The 22,996-nt window shown below is 39.6% G+C and overlaps 1 protein-coding gene across 4 annotated transcripts in view; it reads left to right on the top strand.

Annotated features, from left to right (window-relative positions):
* PTPRB (protein tyrosine phosphatase receptor type B) overlaps positions 1–22,996 on the top strand; it is a 117,293-nt gene that overhangs the window by 11,892 nt on the left and 82,405 nt on the right. For 3 of the 4 annotated variants that reach the window (XR_010148361.1, XM_016923848.4, XM_016923850.4), the window contains exons 3-4: positions 2,856–3,112; positions 16,187–16,457. Coding sequence is in view for 3 of the 4 variants with exons in the window: in XM_016923848.4 (XP_016779337.4) it covers positions 2,856–3,112; positions 16,187–16,457 (528 nt within the window). In the remaining variant the exon portion in view is untranslated. Of the gene's footprint in view, positions 1–2,855; positions 3,113–15,241; positions 15,766–16,186; positions 16,458–22,996 lie in introns of those variants that run through there. The other variant, XM_016923849.4, reaches the window with a different exon arrangement.

Raw genomic sequence — 22,996 nt, 5'->3', positions numbered from 1 at the left:
TATAATCCTTCAGTAACCACATAAGAAATGATTCAAATTTCTTTTTGGTTCATATTATGTATATGACTAAAACCATATACGTACATGTATATTAGGAATCACCTGAGAAACTTGTTATAAAAGCAGGTTTCAGGTCCCACACCAAGTCTGCTAAATTGCAGTTTCCAGGAGGAGGACCAAGGCTTCAATATTCTAACAAGCTCCAAATATGATTCTGATGGCTACAAAAGTTTGCAAACCACTGCTTTAAATTTGACAAAACTTGGAAGTTGGATGTTAAGACTAAATCTTCTTTCTTGCTTCTTAAATAGCACAAGTTAAAAACACAGACACAAAATGAAAGGGTACTGGACCTGAATATTCTGTAGTTTCTTTCTTTGGAAAAAAGGTGGTGGTCTAAAATGGAAAATGAACTTGCTTGGTATGGGATGCTTTAAAAATATATTTAGAAGGTTAATTAAAGATAATGACATAAGACTGAAATTTTTTCCATACGATAGTCCAAAGCTACGTGCAATGGTAATAACCTATGTTATTTGCAGAGAAATTTCAAGAGTGTTTTGAAAATGTATCTATTTTTGGGAAAGTCCAGTTTTATCCACTGAATTATGTAAGCTGACTAATTTTTTAAAAAGTTCTTAGGATAGAAACTTACCAACAGCTCTTTAGTGAAGAAGAGTAAGCATAGGTTGACATACTAAGACATGTAATTAGATGCTAGGTATTTAGAAGCTTGTTTTTGTCCTAACCCCCACAGTTAAATTTTTTTTGAGGGTCTAAGAGCTAAAGTTGTCATATGTAGCAGTCAACTCAGAGGATCAGGATCGACCACAGCTCAAAACAACCAAAATGCTAATCTGCATATACAGAAATTTTTACATCCCTACAATAGACAAACGTCTACTTAAGGGAATGTTCAAGCACCTAACTTAAGCAAGACTGCAGAATTAAGATTGTTTCCTGGAGTTTGTTGTAAAGGAATCTCACTAATCGTATAATTGAGTTTGTCATGTAGAAAACACCCCAAGGACGAATAAATCTGATCTATGTCCAGAGTGGCTAACCTGGGCACAAAGGCAGTAATAGTGGCACAGGATTTAGAAAGGCAAAAACAAACAGAAACTAAGGGGAATGTCCAAAAATCAATCAAAGCTGAGATCTAGTAGATGTACAAGTAGGATTGCCAGATAATATACACAGCACTCGGTTACATTTGAATATCAGATAAATAACAAATAATCTTTAGTATAAGTATATTACTAATACATAGTATGTTATCATCTTTGTATTATTGTATATGTGGGATACACTAAATATACTGAATTATACTAAAAATTGGTTGGCTATTTATCTAAAATTATTTGACTGGATATAATGTATTTTTATTTGCTAAATCCATCAACCTTATGTTCAGGGTACTTTGTACAACCCTTTGTATCTCAAGGAAAGAATGCTTTATAGCCAAGATTATTTTATTAACTTTCAGAAGAACTGCTGATATTTATATCTTGATAAATTATAAAAATACCTTTTCCAGCTTAATCTTCTTTTTGTGCCCTCATCTCCCTCCTCTTTACATCCATTATCATATGAAATGCACTAATCAGTTGAAATTGGAATGGAAAGGAATGAGACTCAAAAGAGGGCTAAGTAAGGCAGAACAGATCAGGGAAAATAGGATGATAAATAGCTTATTTAGGAGACCTCACCTGGCACATAGTAGTTGTTTAATAAACAGTTGTTTGAATAAATAACCAGTAAATGAGTAGTTAAAAATAAAATCCTCACTCTCCCAGTCTTTTAGCCAGAAACTCTTCAAAGGCACAGTTATCTGATTATATAAGGTTTTGTGGGGTTTTCTATCCCATAAAACTCTAGTGCACTATGGAGTTGATGGGAAGATCTAAACATACCACCTCAAACCATAATTTACAGAACTAATCAGTGCTTCACGTGTGCTGTAGGGTCTTGCTTACACAGTGCAGCCCAAAAACCAGCAACATCAGCATCACCTGAGAGCTTGTTAAAAAGGCTGGCTCTGACCACCTCTAGTGTGTCAGAATTTGCACATTAGCAAGATCCCCAGGAGACAGAGAGCACATTTTAAAATTATGGCTAAGTGAACCTAATTCATGAACCAGTATGTTTTTTTTAATATGGGCAATTCAGCCTTGCAAAACAAAGCTATAAATTAATCCCACCAGCTCATAAATTATAAGTCAATTCTCTGTTCTTCCAGAAGATAGATAGCTTAGAAAATACAACAGTCTCATCATTTGTAACTCATACAATTGGATTAGAAACAGTTTGCACTGTGGCTAATGAAGTGTCATTACTTTCCAAGGAACTGTCAATCTTTGTGGTGAAGTTAGGCAAGTCATTAACAGTGATTCTCAACCTGGTATTTTGTTTAAAACCCGCTTTGAGAAGCTGATAAAAGCTATGACAGTACCCCACAGAAGAAAAGTACATATTCACATATACATAGAATTTTGCGCAGTTTTTGGAGACTCATGGATTCCCCTGAAGCCAATTCAGTGACCGCCCCCCCCTAAATTCTCATAGAATAGGTTTAATTCTCTTTTCTACACAGCGCTGGGTTTTTCTTTGGTAGCACAGTTTCTACAACTTTCCTTCCAGATTATAAAATTGATAGATAGATAAAGGATGGGTGAATTGGACAGGACAAATGAACATTGTCACACACTCAAAGTATATTTGCTTTTTCATATAACTGAAGCTTATCCACATGCCCATTGTTGAAAAGGCCCTCTTTTGCTAAGTAAAATTGATTTTATGTGAAGAATTCATAAAACATGAGAATAATCTTTGCAACTATCTTTTCTTTACCTCAGCTGGCCTGGGAGCAGAAGTTTCGGTGAGGAGCACTAGAAACACGGCTCCACCCCAGATTCCCACTACCTTTAATGCAGTTCCAGATAGCCTGGTATTCCTTATTAGGAATACCACAGAGGCCTTCATCAGAAATGCTGCAGAAAACTACAGCCAAAACAGCAGCGAGAGGCAGCATCCCAATCTGCACATGACTGGAATTACAGACACATCATGGGTTTTGTCGACTACTCAGCCCTTCTCCAGCACCACTGAAGAGGTAAAAGGAGGGGGTGTGTGGAGTGTGGTCTGTGCACGTCTCAGGAGGCTCATTGCTTGAAAAGACTTGCTTTGCTAAAAATGCCACTGCTGCAGTAGGGGATTAGGCACTCTCACCCTGTGTCCTGGCTGCTAATTGTACAGGAAAGCATTTTGCATAATGAAAATCTTTGCAATTGACTCAAAATTTCTATATCTTTATGAGATGCCGATAATTAGGCTGCCATGGAATAACTATATGTTGGCCATATTTTCTGAACCAAAGTCAGGGTTCATGGTGTTACACATGTCCTGAAACCAGAAAATAGAAATTGAAATCAGTGCCCTGCAGGCAACCCTGCGTATATGTCATAATCATTTATTCTCCAAAGGAAGGGAGAGAGACTAAAGCAATGGCAGATTCAAGAATCACTATAATTGATTCAGGAGCACATTAAAAGATAAACGAAAGTCACATACCACTTCCACATCAATACCCTTGAACCACCTCCACCAGGTGACATTAGTCAAATGACTGAGAAGCAGGGTGGCACCATCATAGGAGTCTGTTCAAATAGTGATTCTGCTTCAGGTGTTCATCTCTTTGGTTTTGCTTTCCTTGCAGAGTTTTAGTCCACCATTTAAGCAATACGTGTAATTATAGCACATCAGAAAAGCTAAGGTTCCACTGGCAGACTTCAGCTTTTTCCTAATAAACAACCCAAATCATTTATAGAAGTCATATGACTTCACACCCATTTAGCATTCTGGTATCTTTTGCATTGTGCAGAATTTCACATTGCATATGGTTCCCGGCTGGTGAGCACATGTTTCATTATTGATCACAAAACAAATATAGCCAGTACATTGAATAACTCATGGGACTTTATTTTTGTCTCTACTTCGCCTTTACTGTAAATCTTTCCTGTGACCTAGTTCTTCCTTCACTTCTGAATAGAAGTTAGAAAAGCCCCATTACTTTTCTGGACACTCTTTATATCACTTTAAAACTCAATACTTACTCTCAGTTCATTAACAAAAATACCAACTCCAGGAAATAACGTGAACTCTAAATTTGACTTAAATGTTAGCTTCTCCTCTCCCATCACCCCACCCAGTTTGGGCTTAAAGCAGGGAAAGGGAAACATGTCCAAATTCTCTCACTCTCCACCAAGCTTTTCACCCACCTCTCCTAGCCTGATAATTATGGTTTCAGATCTGTCTGGGCATGGAAAATGGGAAAGGAAGACAGGAAATGGAAGCGAGAGAGTTATGACTTAAGGATACCATCATCAGCTGGCACTGTGCTCTCCCTAAATCTCCAGCTCTCAAACCCTTTCAACCACTGACATGAGTGAGAGATTCACCGCTTACTTTTTTTAAACTAAACTTTTTTAAAAATTTTGTTTAAATTTAGTTAAAGTTACAATTACAGTAGTAATCTTCTTACATGCATAGATCGCATAGTGGCAAAGTCAGGGTTTTGGGGGTATCCATCACCCAAATAACATACATTGTACCCACTAAGTAATTTCTCATTATCCACCCTCTTCCAACCCCCTCATCCTGAGTTTTCATTGTCTACCAATCCACATTCTATGTCCATGTGTACACATTATTTAGCTCTCACTTAGAACAAAATTCAGTGTTTATGTCTAACTTAGTTCACTTAAGATAATGGCCTCCAGTTCCATCCATGTTGATGTGAAAGACATGATTTCATTCTTTTTCATGGCTGAATAGTATCACCACTTACTTTTGAAAATGAATGTTTCTTGGGGGAGCACCTCCTCATTGTGGCTGAATGTGCCTAGCCAAAACTTCCATTCTAACATCAGTTTACAAGAGATTTTATTTATATCATAGCTTAAATATATGTAACAGTACAGAAAAAAAATTAAGTGTGTCAAATAAGAAAAATATTGAATAAAAACTATTATAAACATTTATCTGCCTTGAACACTAAAGGGTTGTCTTTTAGCAAAAAGAACAGTCTCCCATTTTTGCCTAGCTTTAACCATTGTGAAACACAGAGAGAAGTCCAAGGGGTAGCTAGGCTCTGCTGCAGTCAAGAGTCTGGGACAACCAGTTCCAGAGCTCTGCAAACACAATACCCAGTGGGCCAACCCAGCACTGTGTTACAGAGCTCACATGATCCAGCCCCAGACCTGGCTTGCAGCTTTGGATCATGTAGCCTTTTTCTAGAGTGAGATTCACTGCAGTGTTTATATGAGCTCCCAGGTAGGGCATCAGAATGACTATGCATCCAACTGTCATGTTCCAGTTTTTTTCTTGAAGCTTAAGCAAAGTTTTAACTATGTCCTGGTAAGCTAATGTGTAAAAGCTATGCTCTTTCAAAAGACAGTTTCTACAATTGCAGCTCTCATGACTCTAACGCCTTAGACTGAGCATCCCTGAGAGGTTGTTATTTGATTTAGCAAGAGCTTTAACTTTATACCAGTCCATTATAAACAGCTGTGGTTAGATACTTTAAAAATTAAAAATGAGTCACTTGGGATATAAATTGCCTGTCCCTTGAAAGTAATTTCAAAAGGTACTCTGTCTCGACAGAGGATGCCTAGAAAAGTATAAGAAAGGAGTAAAATCATTTGACTTAATTGCTTGGAATTGTGTAAAAATAAAATCTCTATGTGTCCATTGTTTTCCTTATCAGACAGCATCTGGTTTGTGATGACTGATGGGTTAGGGTTAGGGTTCACTTGCATGACTAGCAGTCAGTGCTGGGTGTAGGCTGGGGAGTCTAGGTTCTCCTCCATATGGCCTCTTATCCGCCAGTAGGCTACACCAGCTTCCTTTTCGTGATGGGTTAGGGCAGCCTCACCAGAAGTCAAAGGTGGAAGCTACAAGCCTTTTGAGGCCCAGGCTCTGAAACCATGCAACATCACTTCTGCCATATTCTATTGATCAAAGCAACTCTCAAACAAGGCTAGATTCAGGGAGTGTAGAAATAGATTCCATTTCTTGATGGGAAGAGCTGCAAAGTCACATTGTAAAGGAGCATGCATATTGAGTGGGAGGAATCTGTGACCATTAAACAATCTACCATAGTATCATCATTATCATTATCATTATCATCATCATCATCATCATCATCACCACCACTATCTCTGCTTTATAGATACCCAGCTGAAACTTAAAGAGGAACTTGCCAAAGATTAAATGACTAGGGAATAACAGACCAAGAAGAGTACACACACACACACACACACACACACACACACACACTCCCCTAAACATCTAGTCACATATTCTCTTACATAGTGTGCCTGATAATAAAGGTAAATGCCAAGGAGGACATGATTTGAAATCCAACAATCACTCCTCTCTAATGCTACTGCAAGATTGTCCTATGCTGGCTATTGGGGATCAGAGTATTCCCTGCCATTCTCCTTTTCTCTCTCTCTCCTCAAATCCTTACCTGCCAGTGTGAGGGGTCTGACTTTGGAAGTTTGTATACTTGGGCCGGTACTTGACCTCAAAACTCTGTGGTGCTCTCTCTCTTCTAGCCCCCAACCCTGAGCAGTAAATGAATTAACACATATCATAGGCCTAGAGTAGTGCCTGAACGATAGTAAAATAGTGTTTAATTAATTTTAGATGCCATTGTTGTTATTGTCACTTTTATAAATAGTATTATGTGGATTGCGTGTCTTCACAAGGACAAAATCGATAGAACAGGAAACTTGTCTATGGTATGAGTCAGGAAATACTTTGATCAATTGTTCGCCAAGTATGGACCCTAGTCCCAGAACTTATTAGACATGCAACCACTTGGACCCTATTCTAGACCTAATAAATCAGAAGCTGGGGCTCTGTGTCACAGAAACCTGGCTTAAATCCCAGTGGTGATATCTACTAGTTACTCAAGTCCCACTCATTTCTTCTTTAACTTAAGGATAGTTATGGGTACTCACTCTGCCTCATAAGACAGGATTAAATTCTGATTAAGTAAAATGTTTTCGAATACTGGCTAGGCCTGATGCAGTGGTTTACACCTGTAATCCCAGCACTTTGGGAGGCCGAGGTGAGCAGATCACTCAAGCCCAGGAGTTCGAGACCAGCCTGGGCAACAGGGCAAAACCCTGTCTCTACAAGAAGAAATAAAAAAATTTAAAACTACCCAGACATGGTGGTGCATGCCTGTGATACCAGCTACTGGGGAGGCTAAGGCAGAAGGATCATTTGAGCCCAGGAGGCCAGGGCTGCAGTGAGCTGTGATCATGCCCCTGCACTCCAGCCTGGATGACAGAATGAGACCCTGTTTCAAAACAAACAAACAAACAAAAAACAAACAAGAACACTGGCTATACATGATAAATATTCAATAGTTTTAGCTATTAATACTAGCTTCTCCTTGTTCCTGCTTCATCATTCCTACCTTGCCTTCTTCACAGGGTGTTAAAAACCAGATGAGTCAACATATCATGTGAAAATACTTTGAAAGGGATAAAATGCAGAACATGCATTAGAAATGTTACTGGCTGGTTCTGATACTGCTAAATATCTCTAAATCTTTCCCTGCCCACCCACCCTCGCTCCGGCCTGGGAGAAGGATTGCATTTCCTCAGTTCATGAATAGCCATTGTGGTACTGGTCTGGGCTTTCACAGTTTTGTGTTTCCTTCTATTTGGCCTTGAAAGAGATCACAGCCCAGTGTGAGTCTCCAGATAAATGAGGCAAATGCAGAAAACACCCCACCCCTGCAAATGCAGAAAACTCCACCCCCTGCAAGTCTGGGATAACCTCCTATATTGGGGTCACTTAAAGTATGCAGGGGAGACACCCCGCTGCTACTACTGTTCTGTAGCCAGAACTAAAGATGGGAAAAAATTCCCCTTCACTGAGGCAAATGCCTGGAGGGAGGAGGGCAAAGAAGTAGTGGGGGAGAGGGGGAAAGGAAACCATCCTCTGATCCTTCATCACGACTCCTAGATTGACTAGTGTGAATGGATACTATATAAACAGACTCTGAGACTGCTGATGCTACAAAAAAGGCCACTTGGGAAATAACATATTGTGGGGAGGATACGTTTCAAAAGAACTTAATTTATAATTAACATCTTTCAAGCCTAATTCTAACATGGACTATAGTTTTCTTAATTTGCCAGTTAAAGTGGACTACCATGTGCCAATAGCATAAAGATGGTCTACAATTCACTGGACCCCACCAGCCTGAAAATCTCAAGGATTTTTATTCTCTTTCATTGTCTTTTAGTGATGGGCGATTTGCATTGTTTTCCATTTTGTGCACAAAAAGACCATGTTGCTATTTTGTGAACATATAGTTAACCCTTGAACAACATGGTTTTGAACTGTGCAGGTCCATTTATATGGGACTTTCTTTCAACCAAATGCAAATGAAAAATACATTATTGGTGGAATTTGTAACTCAGGTATACAGAGGACCAACTTTTGTATATGCAGGTTTTGCAAGGCCAACTATTTTACTTGAGTATGTGGAGATTTGGTTATACATAAGGGTCCTGGAGTCAATCCACCCCCATACTGAGGGATGACTGTATAATCATATGCACATAAAATACAGCCATGAACAGAACACATGCATTGAAATGGGCCCTTTAACATGACAGTATTTCTCTGCCACATTGGTCTCCCTGGGCAGACGAGTTCTACCCTAGATGAGAGTTGATGCAGTGGGGAGAGAGAATGGCAATGGGAAAGCAAAATGAGATCAAAAGAGAAGCCAGGACATGCTGATTGAGAGGGGAAGCTTGTGGTGCTTACCATTGGTTATACATATATCGGAATCACCTGGGAAGCTTTTGAAAGATACATATTCTAAGATTCCACCTCAGACCTATATCAGGATTTACTGAGGTAGGACCTCAGCACCTATTGTGTGAAAATCTGCCAGAGTGGTTCTAATGTGCAATCAGGTTTGCAATCCATTGGAGAATAACTGAATAATCAGCCTGTTAAGAAAAACACTAAAGCAGGAAAAAGGAGGAAGTGGTGTTGGGGATATACAACCTAAATCTAATCACAAGGACATCAGATAAATTCAGATGGAGGAAGATGCTATGGAAATAACCAACCTGTATCATTCGAAAAGGCCAATGTCAGAATGGTCACTTTAAAAGACTGAGGAATTGTTCCACATTAAAGAATATTAAGAGGCTGGGCGCAGTGGCTCACACCTGTAATCCTAGCACTTTGGGAGGCCGAGGCAGGAGGGTCACATGAGCCCAGGAGTTTGAGACTAGCCTGGGCAACGTGGGGAGATCCCATCTCTATAAAATAAATAATTTTAAAATTTTAAAAAGAAGATTAAGACACTGACAACTAGATGCAATACAGGATCCTTGGGGCTGGATCTAGAGAGAAAACAAGCAAAAAAAAAAGGATATTATTGAGATCGTTGACAAAATTGAAATATAGACTGTGGATTTAAGTATATCCATTTTGAATTTCCTGAATTTGATAACTTTATTGAGATTGCACACTTAATTCAGGATATATGCAGCCTATTCCCTCCACCCATAATTTCTGTGGGTGACTGTTTTTGTTTTCCTTTTCTTTAAAGCCAATGTTATCATAAGCCATGCTTTATTTGTCTGCTATCCTAGGGTTTGGTAATAAATGTTTGCTAGCTCCTAAATCCATAGCATACAGCAGCTGCACCCATATAGACTGCCCCATTGCAAGCATTACTGCCTCAACTGGGTTCATCTGGGAGTAGACTCCCTTCCAAGGGTGGGGTGGCAGGAACTGTGGTGTGAAAGAAGATGCAGCAGAAGTGCCTGATTGGAAGAGTGGCTCACTTGCACTCACATCTGGTTATAAATTGTTTGGCTGTTTGTAGTTACAGAGCTATAACAAAAGCTATGTAAAGCCCATTTCCTTCAAATTAAAACAAAATAAAAAGTAGGGGAGGGGAAGAGGCTGATAAATGGGTGTGGGAAAAAAGAATACCAGGAAACCTTAGAGATGACAGTGGAGCCTAGAGAGACAGTGGAGCCTGCTGTTAGAGACGTAACCGGCACTCCCACCCCTCCCTTGCAGTATTTTAAAAAAATCTTGGCTGGTCTAACAGACTGAGCAGCTGTTAAATGTCTTTGGGTGTTGATCTACTGAAGAGTTTCTTGGGTATGATTTTAGGTACGAGATTGGAAGCAATGATAATTTACGGTCATTTGGATGTTCTCAGAAAGATGAGTTCTCAGTCATGAACTTTGTCATTCTCTAATTTTACTGACTGCGCAGCATTCATTGTTTATTTTAATGTTATTCATAGAATAGTATTATTACTAATAATCATGGAGCTTAATATTTATTGAGCCCTTTAGACAGGAACTGTACTATACATATGACATGCAAATTCTCATTTAATCCTTACAACCGCCCTCTCCTAATGCTTCTATTATTTCCATTTTCCTGGAGACCTATGATCTAGGAAGTTTAGCTACAAAAATTCCTTGAAAAGTAAGTATCTCAGACTGTCTCTCTAAACACAAAATAGGCTGGTCATGGCTTTTGGCTTTAAACTACTTATCAAAGTAACATTTCTCTACATTTTAATGCATCACACCTGCTGCAGGTTAAAATTGTATTCACTTTTGCCAGAATTTACTATTCAGCCGGTTCGAAGTAAAACTCAGAAAAGGATTTGCCATCTTGTAGTTGTTTTTAATTGACACATTTCCCTGATTGCTATGCTTTCTTCTAATAAATACCTGAGGGGAAGCCTGGAGTGAGGTTTGCATAACAAAACTACCTCCTAGGAGGAAAGGTATCAAACTGGCCTTATGTCTAACATGTGTTAAGTTTGCTACATGTTGATCCTTTTTGCTTAAGTATTCACAGTTAATTTTTGTTTTGTTTTATTTTTGTTTTTGAGATGGAGTCTCACTCTGTCACCCAGGCTGGAATGCAGTGGTGCAATCTCACTTAATTTTTAATGAGAAGTTATATATATCAAAATATGCATATTATATATTATAAAGGTCACCAATTCACTTAAATAATACATTCTAAAATTGTTCTTCTAAGTCATCTATGTAGTTTTCCTATAAGCAAAGAGCTCAGTAAAATTTATTAAAAAAAATTAAAGCCAAGATCTCATTAACTCTCCTGAATGTAAAATGATATCAAGTACAGGGTTTAGGGTATAATCTGAGACTTTGTTCAGAATTTGAATAGCTCCTTCTCATGAACTAGTACTGGAAGGCCTATTAAAATGCAGAGGGCTCCATTATTGAGCTCTATCCCCAGCATTTCTGATTCCTAGGTCTGTGGTGAGGCCGGTAAGTTTACATTTCTAGCAAGTTCTCAGATGACGATAATTTGAGAGCTACACGTTGAGAACCACTGTTCTAACGGGTACTGCCTCCCTCCTCCTTCTCCTTTTCCTCCTTTCATCTTCCCTCTCTTCACTTTTCCCACCTTTTTCTCTTTGTCTTCAAAATCAATCTTTTCTTCTTTTTCATTCCTTTGCTCTTCCTTCTTTTTTCTCTTCTCTTTCCCCTCTTCCCTTCCAGGATAGTATTTAAGATTCTAAACATTCATTCTAAACATGGTCCAGCAGGACCAACAGGACCATGTTTAGAAGGACTTGTTTAGGATATTTATTCATGTAACAATATTTGCTAAGCTGACATGAAGATTCAACAAATGTTGGTTGAGACTCTATGAAAATCCCTGTGCAAGAAGAGCAGGACAGACAAAGATTCTGCTCTAACAGAATCCTCCATATGACCAGGAAAGGTAGACAGCACACAAATACATAAATGATTAGATTATTACCAAAAGTCATTGCTCTGAATTAAATGGCCACTGAGATGAAGAATAATAAAGAGATAATTTTTCCTTGTGAGGTCAGAAAGGGACTGGCCCCTTAGAGGTGTGTTGAAGCTGAAACCTAAAGGACGAGAGAAAGATTGCCAAACAGAGAGCCTGGGGAGGAGTGGCTGAAGAAGAGGAAATGACAGGCACAAGAGCTCTAGGGCAAGTCAGTTCCATAGGCAGGGGAGGGGGAGCAGAGCCTCCAAAACCTATACCAGAGCCTGGCACACAATAGGTGGTTAGTCAATGTTCGCTGAATGAAAGTAAATGAATTATCAGACCCAAGTAAGTGGAGAATAGGAGGCAAGCAGGAGGGAGGAAAGAAATGGGCAGAGGCCAGTTAATGAGGGGCCGGGGTAAGGACCATGACCTTTTAGGTCATGGGTGATGGGAGTGTGGATTAACCTAACCAGTCTACTCTGCCCTCCCCTCATCCATCCAACACCATTGCCCCTCATCTCTATGTCCAGTTCAAACCCCTGTCCAAAGTAACGGTTCTCAAACAGTGGCTTCCAGACCCCTTGATGACCCATTGTATTATTCAACATCTATGTTCATAATGTGACAAGATTCATACTTTTAGCCATGAACTCATAATTAATAACTTTTTTTGAGAGAAGGTTTTCACTCTGTTGCCGAGGCTGGAGTGCAGTGGCACAATCTGGGCTTACTGCAACCTCTGCCTCCTGGGGTTAAGCAATCCTCCTGCTGCAGCCTCCTGAGTAGCTGGGATTACAGGCACGCAGCACAGCACCCAGCTAATTTTTGTATTTTTTGTAGAGACAGGGTTTCTCTATGTTATCCAGGCTGGTCTCAAATTCCTGGACTCAAGTGATCTACCTGCCTCAGCCTCCCAAAGTGCTATGATTACAGGTGTGAGCCACCGCACCTGGCCAATTAATGTTTTTAAATTGCTATGACTTTTTTTTTTTTTTAAGACAGCTGCTTGTTCACTCATGTTTAATCAAAAGCAGCCCCACCCTTCCCATGTAGTCTGGGAAAGGTTTCCTGGTGGCAAGGAAGAAAGCTTGTCCCCTGAAATGGTACAGAGTGGCTGATTCCAAATTTCTGGAATGCAACTTCTAATTCAAATAGTGTCCTTATGTAGGACAAGCAGGCTCAAGAGAAGTTGAGGAATTCCAAAGAAAGATGAGAACAAAAACCAAAATGAACCAATTTATTTATACTTTGTCCAGTAGTTTCAAATAAACTCCTCATAGAAAAGATGATATCTGGAAGCTTTTTTCAGTCCTATACTTCCTTGAATATATTACAGTTTTCTTGGATTTCTCATGTTAAGTTTTGTACTTTTAAAAGGAAAAATGTTATCGGTAAAAGCCTGAGTTTAAACTCTTCCTCTTGTTTCATAGTATGCTCATGTTTATGGGTCATTTAGGACTCACTAATCATTTGGGAGCTCTGCTGTCAGCCTTAAGGTTCTGCTAGCACATTAAAGTTTGCAAAGGTAGTTTAATGTAGTTGTGATATTACTTATTCATAGTAGCTGTGTGGTGTATTTAGAGTAGGTATTATTCCAGTGTTACAGTTGAGGAAACTACATTGTTATCTAAATACAGCAAGAGAAGAAAAACATAATGTTGCAAAGGAATAAAACTGGGAAAAGGCTCCTATAAAGGCTGAGGGCAGCCAGAGCCTGTAATAAGAAGGCTTGCAGTATCTGTGGAGGGCAGGAGGGGACCCCTGCCACTGGTGAGGCTGACAGGTATGCCAGGCTGTGAAGAGCCACTGAACTTGGGCACAAAATACTGAGTAAAAGTTCTTTACTCTGCAGGTGACGTAGGCAGAGAAATAGGGAGGTTTTTTGTTCCCAGAAATACACAGATGTTCTAGGTTAGACCTTCTTTGAGTGTTTGTTAACTTGAAAGGATTTGAAATCTCTGGTCTGGCTGTAGATTAAAAGTCTGTAGAATCTCTCGAGGGGAAGAAACTTCATTTTTTCATTAAGAGGTATTTTTAAAAGCATGTTTTCTAAAAGAATTGAAGCAGGCCAGGCACGGTGGCACAAGCCTGTAATCCCAGCACTTTGGGAGGCCGAGGCGGGTCGATCACTTGAGGTCAGGAGTTCAAGGCCAGCCTGGTCAACGTGGTGAAACCCTGTCTGTATTAAAAATACACACACACACACAAAATTAGCTGGGTGTAGTGGCACACGCCTGTAATCCCAGCTACACGGGAGGCTGAGGCTTAAGAATTGCTTGAACCCGGGAGGCAGAGGTTGCAGTGAGCTGAAATCGCGCCGCTGTACTTCAACCTGGGTGACAGAGTGAGACTCTGACTCAAAAATAAATAAATAAATAATAAATAAATAGAATTGAAACAATTTTCACTTTTTTCTTTTTTCTTGTTTTAACTTTCCTCAAAGTAGACACAGTAGATATAGTAGACAATAACATAGCTTTATGTATAGCCTATTTGAAAAAGAAAGGAATATGCCATCCTTCCCGCTGATTTGAAAATTAGAATGTGGAATTTCATTTCTTTTGGCAGTTGTTAGGGATGGTGCTCCAAAAAAGCAATAAAAAATTATAAAACTTGTTGCAATATTTTGCTTTTATCACTTGTGTACCATTAAATATTTTTGCTCTTTAGTTATTGGGAGCTTTTCTAAAATCAGTTTTCAGATAAATAACCGTTTGGGTACTGAAGCAGTTGCTAAAGGGCATACAGTTAGGGCTGAACGCTGAATAAATGCCATTTTTTTTTTAACTTGTGGAGAGCTGACTATCAACAGTAGTTTCCACAAATGAGAGTTTACATGGCTGTCTTCTTTTGGCTGGACAATTAGGGATGAAATGGCTTTAACTACTGGATGATAAAACTGTTAGCTGTGGGTTGAACACTTGGTAGTGATTATATTTGTCGTTAGAGCTATTTACATAAGATTTAGGGAGGATACAAACCTATACAAGAGAAAAGGGAAAGTGATTGGGAGAAAAGAATGGTCAAGCTGACAATCCTTTTGGGGTCTTTTTCTCTTGCTAGTGTCAGGGGATGCCACCGGGACAAATGAATGCTTTGAAGTGAGAAGCGCAAAAGCTCTCTAATAAAAGACTTCAGGAAAGAGTGCAGGCGACCTGGGGAAATATGCTGCGGTCAAGTTTAATCCTGGGAAAAAGCGGTCCTGGAGAAAGCAGATGAGGAAGATAGGAAGGAAGATAGGGAGGGGGAGACGCTGGGTGTGGAGGGAGGAAAGGGGCGGGGGTGGGGGCCTGGAAAGTGACAGGGAGCAAGCACTAATTGTGGCTAAGGCGACTGGGTCGAGAACCACAGACTGGGGAAAAGGGAGAGTACAGGAGGAGGAGGAGGCAGAGCCCCGCGGAGCCGGACCGGACCCCTGGCCGGGAAGGTAGCGGCGCGGGGCAGCGGGGGCAGCTTGGCCCACATCGGGCCCCTTGGCAGGCTCAGGCGTTGGCTCCTCGGGGCTCCCTCCCTCGCCGGCGCATTGTTCCTTTGCCGGGAGACGAGGAAATTGCCTTTTGATTGCGGAAGTCAGCGGACGGGGCTGGGGCGAGGCAGCGCGGGTCAGAATGGCAGCGTGGGAAGGGCGGCGCGCTGCCTGTCCCCGCCGCCTCTCGCGTCCGCAGCCCGCCCGGGGCGGCAGGAGCAGCAGCAGCAGCGGTGGCCGCAGTGGCCCCTGCGCGTCGCCAGCCCCGAGGGAAGCGCGCTGCGCCCACGGGGCGCGCTGAGCGCGCGCAACAGGTGACCCCCTGCCCCGGCCCTCGGGCCGTCCCACGTCCAGCCCCCTCGGTCTCCTCTGGATCTTAACTACTGAGCGCAATGCTGAGCCATGGAGCCGGGTTGGCCTTGTGGATCACACTGAGCCTGCTGCAGGTGAGTGGCCCGAGAAGGGGTCAGAGCTGATGCGCCCCCTCCCCGCCGAAAACCAAATTCCCACTCCACTTTCTCGTCTATCGGGTTGTGCTTTGAAGAGGGAGGTGGCAAAATTTCTTCTTCTGCCTTGGGAAGAATGATCCTCTGGTGAGCCCCCCAACCCAGAATGACAGCTTATCCGGCTGTCAAAGCAAAAAGCCACCTTCTCTCTCCAGCTGCTCTCAAGGGACAGCAGCTAGGGAGAAAGTTGCCATCCACCTCCCCTGCAAGCCTCTTCTCTGGCCAGAGGGCAAAAGGACTGGCTGAGGCAAGGGACAAAGGATAAGTAGAGGAGAAAGTGTGGCTTGAGGAGCTTGCTGTGGACATGTCCCTGAGCAGTCCAGACTGTAGACTTAAACTGTTGTGTCTGATTCCTTTGCAGACTGGACTGGCGGAGCCAGAGAGATGTAACTTCACCCTGGCGGAGTCCAAGGCCTCCAGCCATTCTGTGTCTATCCAGTGGAGAATTTTGGGCTCACCCTGTAACTTTAGCCTCATCTATAGCAGTGACACCCTGGGGGCCGCGTTGTGCCCTACCTTTCGGATAGACAACACCACATACGGATGTAACCTTCAAGATTTACAAGCAGGAACCATCTATAACTTCAAGATTATTTCTCTGGATGAAGAGAGAACTGTGGTCTTGCAAACAGGTAAAGGATGACAGGTGCAATTGGATGGCCAAGCCACACGGGGTTGGGCCCTGCCTTTTCAAGCTGGTGTTTCATTTGAGTTCCAGGGATACAAAAAATGAAGGTAAAAATACCTGTGAAGATAAATATTGACAGAAGTGTCTGGTTTCCTCAGATCTAGCCAGAAGCAGCTTGGTGGACTTTCAGAGACTCCCTTAGTGCTGAAAACAGCCAACTAGCTACTGAAAGGGTCGGGGTGGGGTGCAGGGCGGTCAGCAAAGAGAAACTTTGGGCTGCGGAGGGAATTTTTTAAAGTGATGTGGTTTAAGCTTCCATTGCATTAAATTGTCAAACCCTGGAATAATTTTAAGTAAACGTTTTTAGAATAAATAATAGAAGTACAATATTAGGGATATGCCTTTCCTCAACTTAGTTTTATTTTTAGAACTGTACATAAAATCTGCAGGAATAGAATGGAGCCATTCATCAGGGAAAATTAGAAAAGTCTCTTGAAATGAGGACATGAAAATTGTTTTGTATCTCTTGAGTAATAACCCAAACAGCATAGTATCAGAGAACGTCCTTTGATTACTTTACAGCAATTATTTTCCTTACACTTTTGCTGAATCCCTCCATGTGGATATGTTCAGAGTTTGCCTTTCTTGCCTCAGTTTTCTTATCTGTAAAATGGGAGTGTTAGACTAGGTCATTCAAGTCCAAGTTCTTACCAAGTGCTCAACACTTAGGTATGGGCTGTCGTGTACATTACCTCATTTAATCCTCAGAACTACCCTCAGACATGCTCTAAATTCTTTAACAATTTTCATGTTTTCTGACTTCATTAGTCTTCATTATCTCTATTTGTTGCAACAGTGTATCCTTACCTTCATCCAGAGATTCAAATTTATGTTAAAATTTTAAAAGTCAAATTTAGAAATGTGTTGCCCTTAGTATTCTTTCACATTTCAACCTGAAACAGGATCATTTCTTTTGCTACAGTTCTTCAAAGAGGTGTGAGAACTTTCAGCTCTAAAGGCAGGTGCAGCAGTTTCAGAGAATTTAACTGGGCTCATGTAGTAAGTCAACTAGATATTATCTTTTTTTTCAAAGAAAAAAATCAAAACGCCCAATTACATCACTTAACTTACTTCAGATGAAACTTTTAGATGATATCTGAGATTTGCAGCATCTTAAGTTGAAAAGAGAAATCACTTGTTAAGAATCTGGTGGTTTCTCTGATTGGGCGCAGTGGCTCACACCTGTAATCGCAGCACTTTGGGAGGCTGAGGCAGGTGGATCATGAGGTCAGGAGTTCAAGACCACCTTGGTCAACATGGCAAAACCTTGTCTCTACTAAAAATAAAACAAATAAATAAATAAAAAATTCGCCGGGTGTGGTGGCGGGCGCCTGTAATCCCAGCTACTTGGGAGGCTGAGGCAGAGAATTGCTTGAGCCCAGGAGGCAGAGAGGCCAGATTGTGCCACTGCACTCCAGCCTGGGCAACAGAGGAGACTCTGTCTCAAAAAAAAAAAAAAAAGAAAAGAAAAATGAATCTGGTGGTTTCTAATATGGAATCAGAGAGCCTGAAATAGACCACATAATTAGAACATTTTACAAAAGTTGAAAGGCTGGGTTTTTAGTCCAAATGTTGTTGGTTTCTTAATATTACAGGATAGTTCCTATAAATACTCATATTGCTAATACTGTGAAATACATAACATAGAACTTACAGATGTGTTAATTATGTTTGGAAAGGCATCTGGCCAACTAGTGTATGTGTTCAGTGGAGCAGAGCAATTTGTAAAAGCAGGCTGAGCTTTCAGAAGTTTGTTGGAGAAAAGATTAAGACCTTTAAGAAGCCAGAATATGGTTGTTTAAACCAGAGGATTTACTTTTTGGAAAAACAGTAATGGAAAAGGACTTACTGTGGGTGTAATTAGTTAGAATAGGCTTTGAGTTTAATTATGCAAGTAGGTATTCAAGTCCAGAGGCATTTCTGAAATGTAAGAAATACTTGCATTTTATTGACCATGTTGAGTAAAACAAGACTTCATCAGCATCCACAATGTGCTAGCATTCAGGGTTCTCACCATTTTTCTTAAAGAGACACACTTTACTTGTCTACAAATATTATGAGCTGCATGATAAATGTGAAGCATGAAAGTTGCAGGTGGTATTTGCATAATGATAAATTTCCCACATTTATTTCTATGATGGTTGTTTAGATTTAAATTACTTTTTTAAATAAGATACTCTAAAAATTGTTTCAGGGAGGAATTTTTTAGTCGGTTGTTATTTATCTGTCAGTAGTTCTTTCTACATTTTAAGGACATATGTGAATTGTTCACTTAGTTAATACAAAGTACTAGTATTCCCCTATGTTAATTGCTGAGCTATAGAGATGAGATGCATAAATCATATTTTACTGTTATTAAAGCAATGCCAACTAGTATAATATTCAGACTCAGACAAACTTCAAACAAAAAAGTAATTGAAAATATCTGTGCTTTCTTTATTCTATTATGCCTGTCTTATCAGTCTAAAACAAAATAGAATGAGAGCAAGACATGATTTGGATAGAAATATAGTTGTTGCTTAGATGATCTCTATATCATTCCAAATGTGACTGGCCTGATTATTTTTCCTGATAAACTGTCTAAAATAGCTCATTATTTTCATGTCATATAGACACGACCTTAAGGATAAAAAAATTGAATTAAATGGGCAATATTTCAGCAATAGTCATTTTCCATTCCAGATTTAAAATCAGAATCGAAGAACATAATGGATTTAAACCCAGTTCAGTGCACATGTATCAAACATAATACTGTTGGGAACTATGCCAGCTAGTGATTAGTAAGCTTATATAGATGACTAACAAAAAGTGGTTCCTGACCTTGTTGTCTCGTGCAGAGGTGAGAGACGGTTATGATGAAAGTGGCAACAGAGCTTTATCTCATCTTTTCTGGATGAGGACTTTACTCTGCCTCATGTATGCCATGCTTTCATAACCATAGAGGACAAGATATTTGGCAATTCTCAGGTTTATTTGGTCATTAAACGGTCAACGCAACAAGAATATCCTTTGAAAGCCAAAGTATTTAGTGTGAACTCACCAGAAATCAGATAATGAACATACCAGATATGGAATAAGTTGGCATTTTTTTTTCACTTCTTGTAGAGCTCTTCTTAAACTTGGCACTTTTGAAGACTGTACTCAGAGTCTAGAGCAGAGGTTGCAAACTGGTAGCCTCTAGAGATAGCTAGGTGTCTAAATAATAACTATGTTGTGTTTGGCTCATGTAGTGTTTGTGAAAACATCCAGATCATTTCACCAGCATTAAAAATCAAAAATTCACATTAAAACCCAAATGTATGGATTCTCTTAAAATTTTGGAAGATTTGGCAAAACTGTGCCTAAAACTCTCTAGAGCTGACTTGTGTCTTCTCCTTTTAGATACCAACTCACTGGAATACCACTTCATTTATTTCCTTACCTGAATGCATTCTAAAGACATTTGAATTTGTGACTTCTACTTTGTGGTTTTCATTTGAAAATTTTAGGGAGCATTTATTTGTCTGGCAATAAGAAGTAGGTTTTCAGTACTTAAATGGCATCTAATACATGGTAGGTGTTCCATAAATACTGATTAAATGGATGGATAGATGGATGAATGGAAAGATGGATGAATGGTGGATCTGGGCACGGATGATGAGTAGAAGAGATAGATAGATAGATAGACCAATGTATAGATACAGATAAGCATGTAGATGTGAATGAATGAAATTAATATTTTAGTGAGAGAATGTACATATACTAAAAATATATTCTATTCTCATTGGATTATGGGTAGATTACAGAGCCCAGGGAAGAGTTGTAGTGGTAGATAACTTTACCTGTAGAAATAATATTTTAAAAGCATTTTCCCTCTTGTTAAGTCAGTTTCAGCTACTTATTAGTCAGCCTAGAAAAATAAAAAACAAAATCTCTCAAATGATTTTAATTATTTTAATATGGCTAACTTGTCTTTAATAAAAAACATTTTAGGAACTTTAATTGTTGAATCACCATATCAGCTATTATTTCCACTTCTTATTGTATTGGTTTACTAGGAGTGTCTTAACAAAATACCCCTGACTCTGGGTGGCTTAAACAGCAGAAATTTATTTTCTCACAATCCTGGAGGCTAGAAGTCCAAGGCGAAGGTGTCTGCAGGTTTAGTTTCTTCTGAGGCCTCTCCTTGGCTTGCAAATGGCACCTTTTTGCATGTCCTCATATAGTGGTCCCTCTGTTTCTGTTGTCTGTCTGTTAATGTCTTCTCATAAGGACACCAGTCATATTGGCTTAGGGCCCGCTCTAATGGCCCCATTTTAACTTAATCACCTCTTTAAAGGCCGTATCTCCACATACAGTCACATACTGAGGTACTGGGGTTTAGGGTTTCAACATGTAAATTTGGTGGGGACACAATTCATCCCCTAATACTTCTATAGTTTTAAACATAAGCCATCATTTCTTAATATCTGTAGGTTACCTGCATCGAAATATCTTGCAGAGCTGGTTATGAAAACATATTCTTGGTTTCTACCCCACATGGAAAGAATTAGAATTTAGAAGGAATAGAGCTGAGGGAATCTGCATTTTAAACAAATATCAGAGTGAATCGATGCACACAAGTTTAAGAACTATTGACATAATTTTTCTATTATTTGTTGGCATTAAGACTTTGATACGATTCTTCTTAATGCATGATCAAATCTATAATGCCTAGGAGCATTTATTATCTTTCCCAGGAAGAGAAGAGTACTCTAGTATTTGTTTTGTGCTTCTTTAAAATTTTATTTTATTTTTTAAATTTTTTTCAGACAGGATCTTGCTCTGTTACCCAGGCTGGAGTGCAGTGGCACAATCACAGCTCACTGCAGCCTTGACCTCCCAGGCTCAGGCAATTCTCCTGTCTCAGCCTCCTGAGTGGCTGGGACTACAGGTACCCAATACCACACCCAGCTAGTTTTTTAAATTATTTGTAGAGATGGGGTCTCCCTATGTTGCTCAGGCTGGTTTTGAGCCTCTGTGGCCAGCCTGTTTTGTGCTTTTATAGCATATGAAAGACTACCACGTATTATGTTTAATTGGTAACAGTATGAAATACATATTATACTGACCATCTATAGCTTAATTTTATTCTCATGGCAACCCTGTGGAGGGGGTATTGTGAAAGGGCAGTTTGTATAGAGACTAAGAGTTGAGTTTTGAAGGTAGACTGCCTCTACCGCTTACTAGCCACGTTATTTTGGGCAAGTTATTTAACCCTTCCGGGTCTGTTTCCAAACCTACAAAATGGGGATAGTATAACAATAACTCATGGGGTTGTTATGAGGTTTTCATTGGTTCATACATAAAATCTAGAAAAGCTTTTGTCACATATGAAGTGTGTAGTGAGTTTACTATTATTACTTCCAGGTTGGAGATGAGATTGGACTTCATAAGAATTAACTGACAATGTTTACGAATTCACACAGCTAACATACAATAGAGTCAGAACTTGAACTCTGGTTTACTGGCTTCAACTCCAGTATTCTTCCCACTACTCTGTGAAAAGTATATTATTTTTAAGTGGGCATTAGCTTTTTCAAATTACCACGTGTTATTTTATTATTTTTCAAGTCAAGTCCTTTTAAAGAGGACCAAATGTCTTATAAAATCTTTTAAATATATATATATATACTTAGCATACACAAAAATAGAATAATGGTTAAATATGTTTTAGTGTGAAGCAATTGTGAGTCACTATTGATCTTTGATTGTGTTGAACTTTTGGTGATGACTTCAGTATTTTGTAATCAGCCATTTACAGTTCATTTATTTCAGGAATTTTAAGGTCAAGCTGAGCTACCTATATGGAATGAACCAGCCCAGTTCTCTGAAATTCGTCTTCCTTTATGTGCCTAGAAATATTTCTCTATTAGTCTGACTTCTGTTGGTAGGCATGGCACTTTACACATTAGCTAGGAAGAAATAAAATCTAATTTGTCTGGACAGAATGAAAAAAACAAACAAAAAAAAACAAAGGAAAACTGTTTGCCTTCCATTCCTAGATGCCAGTTTGCTGGAATCCCCCTGGGAATAAAAGATAATATTATACTTTTCTGACCTGGTAGGAGAAACAAATCCCATTCTATATGTATGAATGTATATAAATTAAGATGCATATACCCCTAAACATATGATATGAAACTAAAATGAACACAGTAAGTATATATCTAGGTTTGCAGGGATTTTTGTTTTTGATATTGTGTTTTCTTCCTTTTATATGGAAAAACTCAGTACTTAAAAGGGTAAAAAAGGATAGTATAATGAACTACCATGTACTCATCACCTTCCTTCAATAATTACCAATTTATGGCCAACCTTGATTCATCTATATCCCCACCCACTCCCCCACTGCACATCATTTTGATACAATCCAAGTCGTGATTATTTCATTTCATTTGTGAATATTTCAGTCTACATCTCTGAGTAATAACCACAATATAATTATCACATCTAACATTAACA

Source organism: Pan troglodytes, chromosome 10 (genome assembly GCF_028858775.2).
Source record: "Pan troglodytes isolate AG18354 chromosome 10, NHGRI_mPanTro3-v2.0_pri, whole genome shotgun sequence".
Classification (NCBI taxonomy): domain Eukaryota; kingdom Metazoa; phylum Chordata; class Mammalia; order Primates; family Hominidae; genus Pan; species Pan troglodytes.
This window is presented reverse-complemented; position numbering and strand designations above follow the sequence as displayed.